General features: G+C 37.8%; 1 protein-coding gene across 1 annotated transcript; it reads left to right on the forward strand.

Moving 5' to 3' along the window:
• The first annotated feature begins 2,795 nt into the window (after positions 1-2,795).
• On the forward strand, positions 2,796-11,478 carry LOC122060131 (universal stress protein PHOS34-like). The gene is made up of 4 exons (XM_042623311.1): positions 2,796-3,299; positions 8,405-8,508; positions 8,724-8,842; positions 11,211-11,478. Exons 1-4 carry the CDS (start codon positions 2,960-2,962, stop codon positions 11,287-11,289), a joined length of 642 nt encoding a protein of 213 aa, XP_042479245.1. The 5' UTR covers positions 2,796-2,959; the 3' UTR covers positions 11,290-11,478.
• Positions 11,479-14,776: the final 3,298 nt, after the last annotated feature.

The raw sequence follows: 14,776 nt of genomic DNA on the forward strand, positions 1-14,776 counted from the left end.
CTTGCTTTGAACTTTGCAAACATGCTCTCTGCCTCAAGACTAGACGAATGAGGCTGGAGGAAATCCTCGAAACCTCCTTCGGCCTCACTGTTGCTACCATCCACGTAGTTTTCAAGCGGGGAGCTTCGGGCAAAGCACAACCGCATCGGACCTAAATTCAGCTGCTGCTATTGGTGGCGATGATGGGGGTCCAAAGCCTTGAGTTGCAAACAAAGATATGTTCTTTGTTGTTCCCTGAACTTTAAAAGAATAACTTCTTACTGAATTAATCAGCATTTTTTTATTGGATTTACCTGTAGAACTTGGATCAATCTAATGTTGATGAAAGTGCTCATTTGGAGGGCTATGCAATTTATAATGGTTTGCAAGATCTTAGTTCTCCATTAGATTTGAATACAAATGGACTTCATTTCCATATTACCATGGATACTAAATATATTCTCGATCCGAAGCTTTAAGAAGATGATACATCTTTTCTGGAGTTGAATGATCTGGGTTACCCAGTGGATTACACTACTAAAACCAATGGTTTCATCATTGAGGATTACCTGTTAGAAGTGAATCATGAGTTAGGGTTGTGGTGAAATCGAATTGGGAATGATCAAGAAAGGGGTTAAATGAGAAGAGGAGGCAGGATAACATACCTATAATCACTGGAGGGGGTTCGCTGCCGCCATAGACGCCGTCACAGGAAGGGGGTTGCAGCCGTCGATATGAAAAGCACCGAGGATCTTCTTCTCCAACGTTCTTCTTCTCCTACTTAATGGGACTAACTCGCATGACCCGTTATGAAGTGAATAGTGAGTTAGGTTTTTTCCTTCAATCGATTTGGGTGCTAAAAATTTATTCTCCAGGGGATGGCATTGTAACATATTATTTTTAAGGAAATTTACATCCACCTCCCCTCACGTTTCCCTTTATTATGTCCTCCCCCCATTAATTACATTTAAACCCACCCAACCTAACACCGTTAGAGGCTTTTTAGTTTTCAAATAGAAAAGTCATAATTACCCTTTTAGTCATTCTCAATCAAAAAAATGAAACAAAGGACTAATTTTAAAACCCTAGCCCTCTGCCCCCTTCTTTGATGTCTCCGTTCCCGATCCATATGCATGGCGGCTGGTGAGTCATCATTTAAGTGTGTTGGGACCCCCTTCTGGTAGAAAGAGGAGAGACTGAGGGAGGAAAGGTGCTCATAGGAGGAAGAAAGATAGAGGGAAGAAGGGGAGATGGGGCCTGCCAAGAATCGGATATGGCATAGATGGTGGCAATTGGAAGCAACCGCAAAAAAGAGGAGGTGTTCTCACAACCCTTAGTAGCATCGGAGGAGATGGAAAAGAGAGGAGTGAACTTGTCAAGTGGAATGACGACAATAGTGAGGGAAGAAAGACAACGGTAACAACATAGGAAAGAGAAGAAGACAGAGAGAGAAGAAGGTCTCATAAAGGGGAAGCAGAGAGAGGGAAGATTTGAGGTTGCGGTGGAGGCTCAACCACTGCTTGCACACCAGAGGAAAGACCGAGGACGTTGACGGCAGCAACTGTTGAAAATTTTCTTCTAGAATCTCGTCGAACACTGTTGTTCTTAGGGTTCGAATGAGAGGTAGAGGATATGTTCAAACAATGCGAATCCCTAATGCTTAATTGCTTTATCGGACAGAGATCAGTAAAGTTTGATGACCGGAATGTTGTCAATAGCAGAAATGTAATCAAGAAGAACATGTAGTCAAGCAGACAAAATTGCACTAGAGTTAGGTTACTAGGAAACTAGGTCAGGGGTTGAGGGAATAGAGGTAGAAACCAGTATTCAAGCAGCTTCATCTATAATTTATACTGCTTAATGTTAGAATAAGAACTACCTAAGCTTAGTCACACGAACATGAACCAAGCGGTAAGATGCTGCAAAAATTTAGGTAGAATGGGAGGGAAAGAATAGTAGAAGTAATTGGCCACCAAAATAGGAGATTCATTACCCATAATTCCCAATTTTTGGGAGGTTTAGAGAGAGAGAGAGAGAGAGAGAGAGAGAGAGAGAGAGAGAGGGAGAGAGCAATAGCTACCGATCGCCGGAATGGAGATATTTTCTTTGCAGTTCACCAGAGATGACAGGTTCATATACTCAGGTCGCCGAAGAAGGAAGTGGTGAGATGGAAGATGGGGTTTTGTGTTGAAAGGGTAAAAGGATTAAAATATATTAAGGAAGGGTAATATCGGTACTAATCAAAATATGGCATGACTTAATGGACTGACTCTCAAAAATCCTAACGGTGTTAGATTGGATGAATTTAAATATAATAAATGAAATACCAAGGAAAGGACATAATAATAACAAACGCAAGGGAAGATGGATATAAATTTCTGTATTTTTAAATAATCACCGTTTAAAACTTATACCATCCACTTCCATTGTCGCTAACTATGGTCATACTTGACAGGCTGAACTCTTTTTCTAGTATATAAGTGAATCCGCATACAAAAAATTCTTGAATCTATTTTAATTAACTTCCCCAGAACGCGGCATTCCATGATTGTCGAGCTGAAGTGCTTATGGAAAAAGACGATGAGGACGACAGAGTGACGCATTACATAATTACAACGTTTCAAACTCTTTTCATGCATGAATGCCACGTTACGTAACTTAACTGTTTTCCCTCTCTCTCTCTCTCTCTCTCTCTCTCCATCGACATGTTTCATTTCACATTTTTGCGAGCTGCGCGCAGTTTGACTTCCATGTCATCAGTTACTTACGCTTGGAGGCTTGTAAGTTACAACTGTTGTATAGAGGGGATTTTTGGGATTGAGATGTGCGCCTCGTCTTGTGCTATTGATGTATAGAGAAGTTGAGTGAAGCAATGACAATTAAAGATCAATTTCTTCATTGAGACCTCATTATATAGTCTGTAGCACACAGAAACAGAAGAGCAACTTGGGGAGAGAGAGACAGAGAGAGTGTGGAAGAGATGGAGACGACAACTTATACAAGTGAAGGAGAGGTAGGAGAAGGGAGTAAGCAGCAGGAGAAGGCAATGGTGGAGGTGGAGAAGAAGCAGATGAAGGTGACGGTGGCAATCGACGAGAGTGACGAGAGCTTCCATGCTCTCAAGTGGGTTCTCGATCACCTCTTTTTCTTCTTGCCTTCTTCTTCTTCTTCTTCTTCTTCTTCTTCTTCTTCTTCTTCTTCTTCTGGTGCAGGTGTAGCCGCTGAGTCTGAGCTGATCCAGTATCAAGAACGTGGCACTGTTATCCTCGTACACGTTCAGCAGCCTTTCCACTACTATATCTTCCCCGCCGGTCCGGCAGGTTAATTCCTCTCTCTCTCTCTCTCTCTCTCTCTCTCTCATATACACAGGTTTCTCTTCGAGTTGACCGGGATTATCTCACAGGCAAAATTCTACTAAGAATACGGACAGGAAAAGGAGAGTTAATAATAATAACAATAATAATAATTATTATTATAATTATTCTATTATGTGGAACACGGTTTCGGTTTCAATATTCGGTTTGAAATTGACACCCTTAACATTGAGTAACGGTGACTCCAAATTCGAAGCCCATTGGTCGGAACACAAAATATTATTTCAGGGGAAATTTTTTATCACTCCACTTGTTTTATATTTATTTAAAGGGTATGTCTAAATGTAACCCACCCGGTTACAAAACCCTTAGTAACCTAAATTTCTGTGTCCCCATTATTTTGTCATTTTGTGATTGCTTTTAAGGTCAAAAAAGTAAATTACTATGTTTTCATTATTTTGTCATTTTGTGATTGCTTTTAAAGTCAAAAAAGTAAATTACTATGTCCCCATTATTTTTTCATTTTATGATTGCTTTTAAGGTTAACAAAAGTAAATTCAACCTCAACTTTTTGGATCGTTACTTTGATTTAAACAGTAAAATGAGGGATAATTTTGAGAATGAATACACTCTTCCCAAACAACCCGAACAACCCCTCGCCCCAACTGATCGTCTTCCTCCTCACGAGTCTTTCTGTTACCTTAGCTGGTTTTTATGGCATAAAGTTTGGCGAGATCATCTCCAGTGAGTTAGGTAAAGACTCTCTTTCTTCTCGGCGTGTCCAATGCTTTTTTGGGTTTTAGGGTTTAAAACTTCTGGTGGACTTCATTTTTGTTTTTTGAAGTTTAGAAAATAAAACCTATTTTCAGAAATTCATGTATTAATTATATTACAGTAATTTCTATTGTTATGCATTAAAGATGAGGTCGGTAAGATAGTTCTAATCATCTCTCTCTCTCTCTCTCTCTCTCTCTCTCTCTCTCTCTCTCTCTCTCTCTCTCTTCAAAGAAATCAATTGTATTAAACATGCTAGTGTTTTCTAGAAAGGAAAAATTCAAGAATATGACAAATGGCAATATTGTAGGCTTTTTTTTTTTTTTTGGTAAAGCAATATCATAGGCTTGGTACTACTACAATGATGACATGTGAAATTTTGTAATTATAATATATTTTATGGGTTGATTCTAAGGGTTTTGGGATTGATTCTGGTCAATTCCAATTTGATTTGGATTTGGATTGATATTGGCAACTATTGATTTGATCTCTAATTCCGTGTTTAAAATCGATTATAAGGTTTATAGGACTAGATCGTGGGTCTTAAGATTTGAATGATTCTAGGGTTTTTTTGGGTCCAATTTTGATTCGATTTGGATCAAAATTTATAGGAATTAGTTCCAAGGATGTAGGGGATGGTATCAATATCGGTCTCTGTCGATGCCGATTCGATACCAATCCAGATCGGATGGGATTGGTGGGTATAGGCCTATTTTACCCCTGATTTTTATAAAAGGTACTACTTTTTACCTATTTTACCCCTGAAATGATCCGGATCAATGATCAGTCTCAGTCAATACGATCGATCCCAAACCAATACTTGAAACCATGATCAATTCGATCTCCAATTCTAAGTTTAAAATCCCTAGTTGATTTGGCTAGTTTGGATCAACCCCAATTCCGATTATTATAGAATAGCGGTATATCTAGGATTTTTGGGATTGGGTTGTTGGTTTTTAGAATTTAGTGTCAATTCTAGCATTTTTGTGACTGATTCGATTCTGATCTAGACTGGAATCATTAGGGACCAATTTACTCTTTGATTTTGAGTTAAAATTCTGGTATTAGCCGATTTGGATTAGAATTGGTCATGAACTATCCAACTCTGGCAGTTCTAGAATGGTCAATTTAGAATTGGAATCACTAGAGGGATTGTTTTGATATTCAATTTCGAGTTTAAAATCATTGGTTGAATAAATCAATTGCGATCGAAATTGATCATAGTAATACCTATCCAGGTTATTTCAGAATGTCTGATTATAAGGTTTTTGTGATTGATTCGATCCATTTCCGATTTTGGTCATTTTGATCTAGATTTTATCTAGTATTAGACTAAACTGAAATCAAAATTCAATTTCAATTCAGACCGATTTGATTTTTATTGAGTTGACTTAATAGCCTCTTGTAGGTAATATGTTCCCTTTTAGTAATTTTTTTAAGTTGTTATAAGGTTTTTTACGGTTTCGATTTGCTTGATTTGGTCCAATTTGATTTTTTACCGATTTGATAAAAACTCAAATCGATAAAGGTTTGTTTCACGTTTCTCTTGATTAGTCCAACCCGCTCGGACTGAAAATGGACACCCTTACTCAAAGCAATAGACCCAATCACCCAAAGTTAGTATAGTTTTTTTTTTTTTCAATCCCATGTTGGACTTTAGAGTGACGAGGAATTGAGATTTTAGATTTCAAATCGTAATGATGGATCTGTTTGAGGATAAAATTCCATTTCTATTATTTTTTAAACACTTTGTCATAAAAAGTTGTGTAGTAACTTTTAAGTTTTTATTGGGAATATAAACACATGAAATTACTTTTTGAATCCCCTTGAACCAATCATTTCTTTCACATTACAAGACTTTTTGGTAAGTAGAAGTGGGTTACAAGCCTTTTGTAACCTACCTAGGTTACAACTAGACAAACCCTTATTTAAATCTTTTTACCTTAAAAAAAATTTAGATGGATATATATAGAAGAGGGGAAGGGGAAGGAGAAGGTGAAGGTGGGTTTAATCTCACCAACTGTGTTTAAAATAAACTTTAATCCCTCTTTTTCGGCAAGTAAAGCAACATCGATGGAAGCATAGGAAGGGGTAGGGGTGTCAATCGGTCAGTCTTGGCCTCAAAGGTCTATGTCCTTGGACCGTGACTTAACTATTCAAGGAATGAGTCTGTCTTGGTTGAGTTTTGGGTTTTAATCGAGCTTTTTCTTATCAAGCTAATCGGATTATAATCGGACCTTAAACTGGGTAATTGACCAATAAAGCTTTAGATGGCCTTAAATGGTCTTTAATTTTCTTAAATTTAAGATACTTTAATCTATTTTATTAAATCATCAACAATTTTAAAAAGATATTACACTTAATTATATTCAATAATTGATAAAAATATCAATATATAAACTATTATATCTCAAAAAAATCAAAATAGACATATAAACAGTCAGGTTGAACGTGTAGGGCCAAGTTAGGCTTGTAAACAGGTCGGGCCAATCGGCGCCCATCGGGCTTACCCCTTGTTCCATGTACTATCTGTTTATAAATGAGCTGGGTTTAGACCCAACACATTTAATAATTGGTGCAGATCGAACATATCTTAAAACAGTCGGATCCCATCGATCGAATCAATGCGGACTTGGGATTTACAGGCATCATACAGAGGGGCAGGGTTCACTTTAAAGGGGAAAAGAGAGATGGACAGAGTGCCCGATTAGCATGTGGATCTTGGACAGTGGGTCATGCCTTTTCCTTGATCTAAAATCCCTAAATTACCTCTGGTTTTTCCCATCCCATCCCCCTCGCTAGCACCCCCTCCGTAGCCCACTTCCATCCTTAGCCCTCTGCTCTGCCAACTTCATCTTCCCTCTCCCTCCTCCCTTCGTTTCCCATCCACTCGTACCTGAACCCGCACCCGCACCCGCACTCCAATCCACATAGCATGTAAATAATAACAAAAATTATTATAATCAAATTACAAATATAAAAGGAGTACAGTTCCTGTGCATGTGCAAGGGTCAATGGGGAGCCCGCAACGAAGCATCAATAAATCTGTCTTTTTCCATTTCATGGTGGTGACCCAGTCATTTCCTCTTCCCCCCTCTTCTTTCCATGTGTCTAGATGTAGGGGTCACATTCCCCCACAAACTACTTTTCCATTTAAATGTGTATGTAAAAAAAAAAATGTAGTTGAATGTGTTCCTAGCAGATTTTCCCCCATGAAAGAGAGAAGAACATAGTTGAATACGTCCACTTTGGCCTGTCTTGATTATGTTTTTTGCACCTTCTACTAGCATAGAACAGGATTATTGGACTACCGTGGCCCACCCATAGAAGAGGAGTTCAAAGTTCAAAGTTCAAACTCAAATTAATGGAAAGGTGAACAGCCAGAAACGTATTGCTGTGTTAACCAATCGAATTCCGTTAACTGCTCCAAGTCAATCTCTCTCTCTGCTCGTTAGGTCGGATTGTTTTTTCGATTTGTGTTCTCAGCAGATTTCGAGAACCTAAAATGAGCTGGTGGGATACGTTGTGGAGGTCATGACTTCAAGGGCTATGGGGTTTCTCAAGGCACTTCAACTAAACAGGGAGTTGTAGAGTTTGGATTAGGTTCTCATACGAGAATCATTTTTGTACGGTGCTTGATTCACACTTAAAATTCATTTAATCTCTCTCTTCTTACAACAGGCTGAGTGTTTGAGTAGATTTCATCTGTGGATTAGGCATTGTATTAAAATTATTTTCGTACAAAGACTTGATCTAGACTCTTGTAAAGATGGGTGACTAGGAAGAGTAAGGTGCACGGAGTTGTATAGGTCAATGGGAAGATGTAAATTCAGGGATAAGGGTAGGGAAGGAGATGTAGGGGAAGGGAGATGTAGGTTGAGTGAGGAAGTTTACGGGATGAGACAGGGAGAGTAGGAGATGCATAGGGGTAATTTGGATTAATAGGTGAGTAGGAGAGATAGGAGGTTGTTTTTCTAAGGGTTGGAAGGGTAGGGGAGTTTCAGTAAATATAAGGCAAGAGAAGAACACCTTGCACACACAAAGGGAAGTTTGTTTTCTAAGGGAATCAGAAAAGAAGATTATTTTACCCTAATCGGCTCCGGGTTGGTACACTAGCACATTTTTGTCTCTCTTTCTTTCTTGCATGAAATGACATTGCTGCCCTCTTATGTACGGTACTATTTTGTTGCACCTTATTGATACATAACACTCTTCTATAACGTTTGATTAGAGAACCCTCTCCCAAATTATCTATTCCATATTTGATAGATATATTGGATAAGTGCATTATTTATTTGACTTCTCTAAACCTCTAACCTTCCGTTATCCCTTTACAGTTATTAAGACAACACCTTTAGTGTTGGATTCAGTAAGGAAGGCCCAAGAAGAGAACTCCGCAGTATTAATGACCCGTGCATTAAAATTATGCAAGGAGAGGCAGGTAATTCAAAATCTTTCACAGATTAGTACTCCCAAAAAAAGTGTTACTGTTTGTGTAATATATATATATATATATATATAGAGAGAGAGAGAGAGAGAGAGGGGTCAGTTGGTATCTCCATGCAAAACCATCAATAATAGGCTACAAAGTGCACAACATTGTACGATAAGGTTTTAATTAGATGATGTACTCATATGATTGTTAGACTTGTGCAGGTAAGAGCTGAAGCTATGATTCTTGATGGAGAACCCAAGGAAATGATTTGTGAGACTGTAGAGCATATTGATCCTACTCTCTTAGTGGTTGGCAGCCGAGGCCGTAGCAAGACCAAGAGGTAACTATTAAACATTTAAACTTCAATGTATTTTCATTACCAATTTTGTTGTGACTTTGAAGGTTTAGTAAAGAGGAGCTATTCCCTCACTATTAAGAACGCTGAGCTTGAATAGAATCTCCACTTAGTCATAAAGTACAAATGAGAGATTGATAAGATGAAAGATATATTTAGTTTCTGATTAGTGATTCCTTACTTCATTGTTTGGTAATTAATCCTAAGACATGGATAGAATATCAATGAGTCATCCACAACATCATTCTGAAGTTTGAACATGGCTAAAATACAAACAAGAATATGAGTTTAATATTTCAAATCCTTAGTCAACTTCCAGGTTTGCCAAATCCCTTAATGTTTGGGACCTTTAACTATCTTCAAACAACTAATAAATGCCCCCTATCCTGGTTCAATGGTCATTTAGAGTGTGTATGGCTGAAAAAATTTGGCTGCTACCTGGGTTGCAGTCAAGTAGCAGCAACCCCCTACTGACAACCAAAGAAATGGAATAGTTCTCTTCCCCCTAGCTAGGGTTTACAAATACCCTCCTAGGTTATAGTATTTTTCAAAATACCCTGTTAGATTCCATTTCTTTGGCCGCCACAAGGGTTGCAGCTACTTGGCTGCTAAATTTCGTCCATGTCACTTCTACTTTTTTTTTTTTTTTGAACATTTATGGAACAGAACTTGTATGTGACATTTTTTTTTTTTTTTTTTTTTTGAATGAATTGGGTTAAAACAAAAACACATTTCTTGCTCCGTAGGTTGGATACAAGTGACATATAACTAAAAACCCCTTTAAGTGAGAATTAACTGCATTTTAGTATCTCTACTTAACAATATCACATACGGGCTTACGGGTAATAAATTACATCCCATCAAAATCCTAGTCTATCAAACAACTTAGTCAAAGAATATCAACTATTAACTGGATATAAAAATATCATAAAACTCTTTTAAAAGTTAATTATTAATAAATAAAATATTTTTAATGCTTCTTTAAATTATTTACAAAAATTGTGACCGACTTCAAAAAAAAATTTTTTGTCTACTGTAGTCAATTCTCTCCCCCCACATATTTACCCTATTCGAGAAGTAAATTCCATAATGAGCATCTCTTTCATTCGCATGTAAATATTGTGTATCCAGTGTACTAATATACTAGAACGGTAGGCATTAACCTTTAACATGCAAAATGCACAAATTTCAAATACAATAATAAGGACCTCTCAGATCTGGCGACCAAAATAAATATCATAGAGAGTCTTGTTTCTCAAACAACTTGACAGTAATTCATATAAGACTCAAAAAAAGATATAGTTTGATATGAGTACTTACAAATATGTTTAGGAATCACATTCTTAAGATATTCAATATGACAACCATACGAACAGTGCCAAGTTGTGCCCTAGTTGCGAACAAATTTAAGATCTAAGCTTAGGACACCCATAATTAAATAGTACAAATTACTTTCATTTAAATTCTTTAAATTGAGATTGATGGACAAGTAAATCCAACAATATCTTCTTTCCTTTTGCTCACCATTACTGTCAAATTTTAAATTGAAAAGAAATACACATCAAATGACCTAATCCAACAGGAAAAATGAGCTTTATCTATACACAACTCATATAGCCAATGTAGGATCCTTTGAGGCATCGACTTAAGTGATATGACACTTCAAAATATCAAGACATTAATTTTTGGAGAAAATTTTCTTTTACGATGGGTGAAGGAAACACCTACAAATCTAGGGTTATTGTTACTCCCTCCCTCCTCCCTCTATTTGTTGGAGGTCCAAAATTCCCTCCACTATTCCTTGGCACCCATAGTGAAGGAAAACTTGGTCTTACATTTTTTGTTGATCAACAAAACCTGAAAAAACACTTTGGCAGATAACATCAACCACTTGAGGACTCGGACAAATTAGACTAGAGAGTTACTTTTTGAACTTGCGACACAATCAAGTAATCAACAAAGTTTTTTGCTTATTTGGGAGGGGCCCAACTCTGGATTTGAAGACAAGTTCTGCCTTGGATGAATTCAGTAGGGTTGTCATAGGAACAACCTTCCAATTGGAGTCAAACAGTAATTAAGGCTAATCATATGGCATTGGCTTATTATTTGAGGAATATTGCTTGCTCCATTTTGCTCATAGATGACCCTTCTCTACTTTTGTGGAACTACTTTGCTTAGTATCAAAGAATATGAGACATGTTCCCCATATGAAAATTGTTTGAATGTGTATAGTTTGTATTAATGGGCCTTTTCTGCTTCCAATGAGGGACGTAGAATCTTGTTATTAGGTCTGCCTTTCCATAGAAAGATTGGTATATAATATATGTGTTGATTGACTGAATTTTTGTTACAGGGCATTTCTAGGAAGTGTTAGTGACTATTGTGCACATCATGCTAAATGCCCTATTCTGATTGTGAAGCCCAAAAAGTGAAGAATCTAGTAACAATAAGGTTAAGCTTGTGATGCTTTGGAGGAAAGTAGCAATCTATCCTATTAACAGTGGTAACTGGGCTTTTAATTAGCTTGAGAATAAGCAAGAGATTTCTCCCTGACATTATTGTAATAAGAATACTCACTGTACTGCTTGATATTATGTATAGGAGAAGTATTGTAACCACCATGCATTAATTAGCATGAAGTTGTTGGGATTTGGCTCCTCTCCTGAGCCTTGATTGCCCAAGTTGACCCATAACTACCTGGACGATAGATATGTGTCCAAGCATGGATCCAATGGCTCTCGGCATGGCATCTTTGTTCTGGTCGGTAGAAGCACAGTTATTGGATCGGTGCTTGAACACGTGTCGACCGCCAGGTAGCTATGGACAAGACTTGGGCGATCAACGTTCAGGAGAGGATCCCAATCCAAGTGCTGAGGAATTCATGCAACTAAGCTCCACATACTCTCCACATATGATGGTTAGCTGACATGTGTTCCTTCTATAACCGATTATCAATGGAACCCTCTCTCTATCCCTCTCATATTTTCCCTTTTATTTAGGGGTGGAAGTGTTTCCTCGTTTTTCTCCTTTTGAACCCCCACCCTCCTCCTCCTCTTCCTCCTTCACAGAACACTGCCACCCCACCACCTACAACACCGACCCCTGTAACATACAGCACCCATCCCCTCACCCTTCTACGTGACCCCCACCTCATCCCCAAACCAGTCTACAATTCCCACCCCCATACCTTGCTCCACCCTTGATCTCTTCCTAACCCCCATCTGCTCCCACGCTCCATCTTCCCTACCCTTATCTCCTCAACTCCAACTCCACCTCCACCTTGCCCTTCCCCCTCCCCTCAACCCCTGCTCTGTTTTTCCACCCCACACTAAATTTTGGAAGGGAGAGGAAAAAAGATGTCATTGGATTTACTCATATGGGCCTTCATTGCTTCACTATGAGAGTTTTCATTTTTCTTCTTAGTTTCATTTCAAAAAATATTCTGGACTACGTACAGTGAAATAAGTGAGAAGCTCAAAATCACAATTCAGTGTCCTATTTTTCAACCATTTCTAGTGACTCTATCCCAAGCCCTTTTAAATACGTATCCAAAACATGTCATACTGCTAATCAAATGCATGATACTTTCTAGACGTAAAATCTCCTAGCTGAAGAGCTTGGATATGCATGAGCTCATCTAATGCCCAAATGGCATGGCCACAGAATTCAGCCAGTCTGGTTCAATGGATAATCGATTATTGAAAGGACATGTGTCGATTTACCGTCATATGTGATATATAAGGAGCTGATCCAAACTTCACTCATACTCGACTCCCAAAGTCGGTAAGTTATCGGAATAATTCGTTAAGAAATTTGGTAAGTTGTTTGATTTAGTGAGTGACAAATCGAATCGATAACCAACAATGCATTGCAATTAATAAATTGAATCAACCTCAACTCAAGTCATTCCATGGATTCATAATTAATTGTCTTATCCTACTCGTGAATCATCGGGGTTATGTTAATTTGATTGGGAAAGAACTCAAAAGTACATTTGGCTTAGTAGCCTAGTGGTGATGTGTTTTTTGTTATAATCACTTGGGATAGCTCAGATGGTAAAGAATGATAGGTGGGCTCCATAATTAAATCAGTTTCTCATTAGAAAAAAAAATGGCCTTTTCCAGCCTTTACTATAGGAGAGTACGTAATTTTGGATAGTCAAATGTAGCTATTTGGTGGAGAGGTTAATTACCAAAAAGTGCATTGCATCGAGCTAAAACTAGGAGTATCAATCCCCAAGCCCAAACTGGTTCGATTGATCAAGATTGACCATTTAAAAACCAGCCCAGCTTGCACCGATTATTAATCATGTCCGACTCAGGTTCAGTCAATTTATAAACAAATAGTACACAGTGCAAGGGGTAAGCCCGACAAGCTCCCCACCAGCCCGGCACTGCCTGGCCCCAGCCCATATACAAGCCCGACCATTTATATGTTTATATTTTCTTCTTTTAATATAGAATATGGTATATATTGAAAATTTTTATCAATTATTGAATGTAATTATGTGTTATATTTTTTCTAAATTGTTGATAATTTAATAAAAATATCTTAAATCTAAGACAATTAAAGACCGTTTAAGGACCATTTAAAGCTTTATTGGTACATTTTCCCATTTAAGGCCCGATTATAGTTTGATTAGCGCGATTAAAGCCCAGAACCCAACTGACCTTGACATGAGATTGATTGAGACTGACTCATTTCTTAAATAGGTAGGTCACGTTCCAAGGGTATAGGCCTGATCGAGACCAACCTAGCCCGACTGATTGACACCCTTGGCTGAAACAGCACAAAATGTTTGGCTGGTAACATTCTCGAGAATGATTCTAATGTTTTTTGTTATGGAACTTTAGGAGTGGAATTGTGTTTGATAATTCCGATTTGTTGATTTGTTTTTATGTTTCTTCAATCAAATGGATTCAACAAGTGCTTTGAGGATAAAATTGTGAAAGCAAATATTGTTTTCTAATTTGAGAACAAATTTGGAGAATCACAACAAACTTAAATCGAGCCCAAACCGGACATTTTTTCCTTGCAAGCCCTCCTCCTCCCACACTTTCTTCTACTTTTTCTTCTTCTCCTATTTGCGGAAACAATACCAAATCACAACTTTTTTATTTGATACAATGGTTTGAACCTTGAGTAGTATAGGGTATTCATATCAAACATCTTAAATAGGGTTTTAAGCTTACATCTTTAGTATTAAGGCTTTAAGTATATTGAAGACATTGAAGACATCAAGCATGCAAAGTCAACATAAAGACTCTTGAAGACCAACTGCAAAAAGAATTGAACACTTTTAAATGTAGGTTAATGTAATAGTGCACACACCATACACAAGCGCTAGAGTGTATGATCAGTCATATGCATTTGTATAAGTACATCATCATTAACCTAGGACGTCTCTAGGTGATACCCAAATACCAAAAAATAAGATCCAAATAAGTTTGGATACATGTTGGTTATAATAAGTCATGACAATTGTTATAACTTCGCAAGGTTCATGTTCAAGAAAATTTTAGTCATTTCATATGACAGTATTTGAATATGACTTCTACAAAGTTTTTATATAATTAAATTGTGAGTCCAATGCAACTTGAGTCATCTCAACCAGAGTTTGGACAAAGAAGTTATGACTATTTTTTGTACAGTTTGTTTGAATCATACCCATTCTGTTTGAACCGAATTTGTTCCAAACGGCTCCAGCCAGTCAATCGAAACCCATCCGGTCTATCGAATCACGACCAAACAGTCCCAAAAACCCTCCAACAGATCTATTTTCAAGGGCTAGTTCAGCCGGTCAACCGTCAAATGGTCCGATCAACTGAAAGAGCCAAAATATGACCGTTAGAAAGTGTTTTCTTCTTGCCCAAATAAAACCCCATTCACTCCTATAACCACCCCTCCCCCCCCCCCCCC

The sequence above is a fragment of the Macadamia integrifolia genome, chromosome 13 (genome assembly GCF_013358625.1).
Source record: "Macadamia integrifolia cultivar HAES 741 chromosome 13, SCU_Mint_v3, whole genome shotgun sequence".
Lineage (NCBI taxonomy): Eukaryota > Viridiplantae > Streptophyta > Magnoliopsida > Proteales > Proteaceae > Macadamia > Macadamia integrifolia.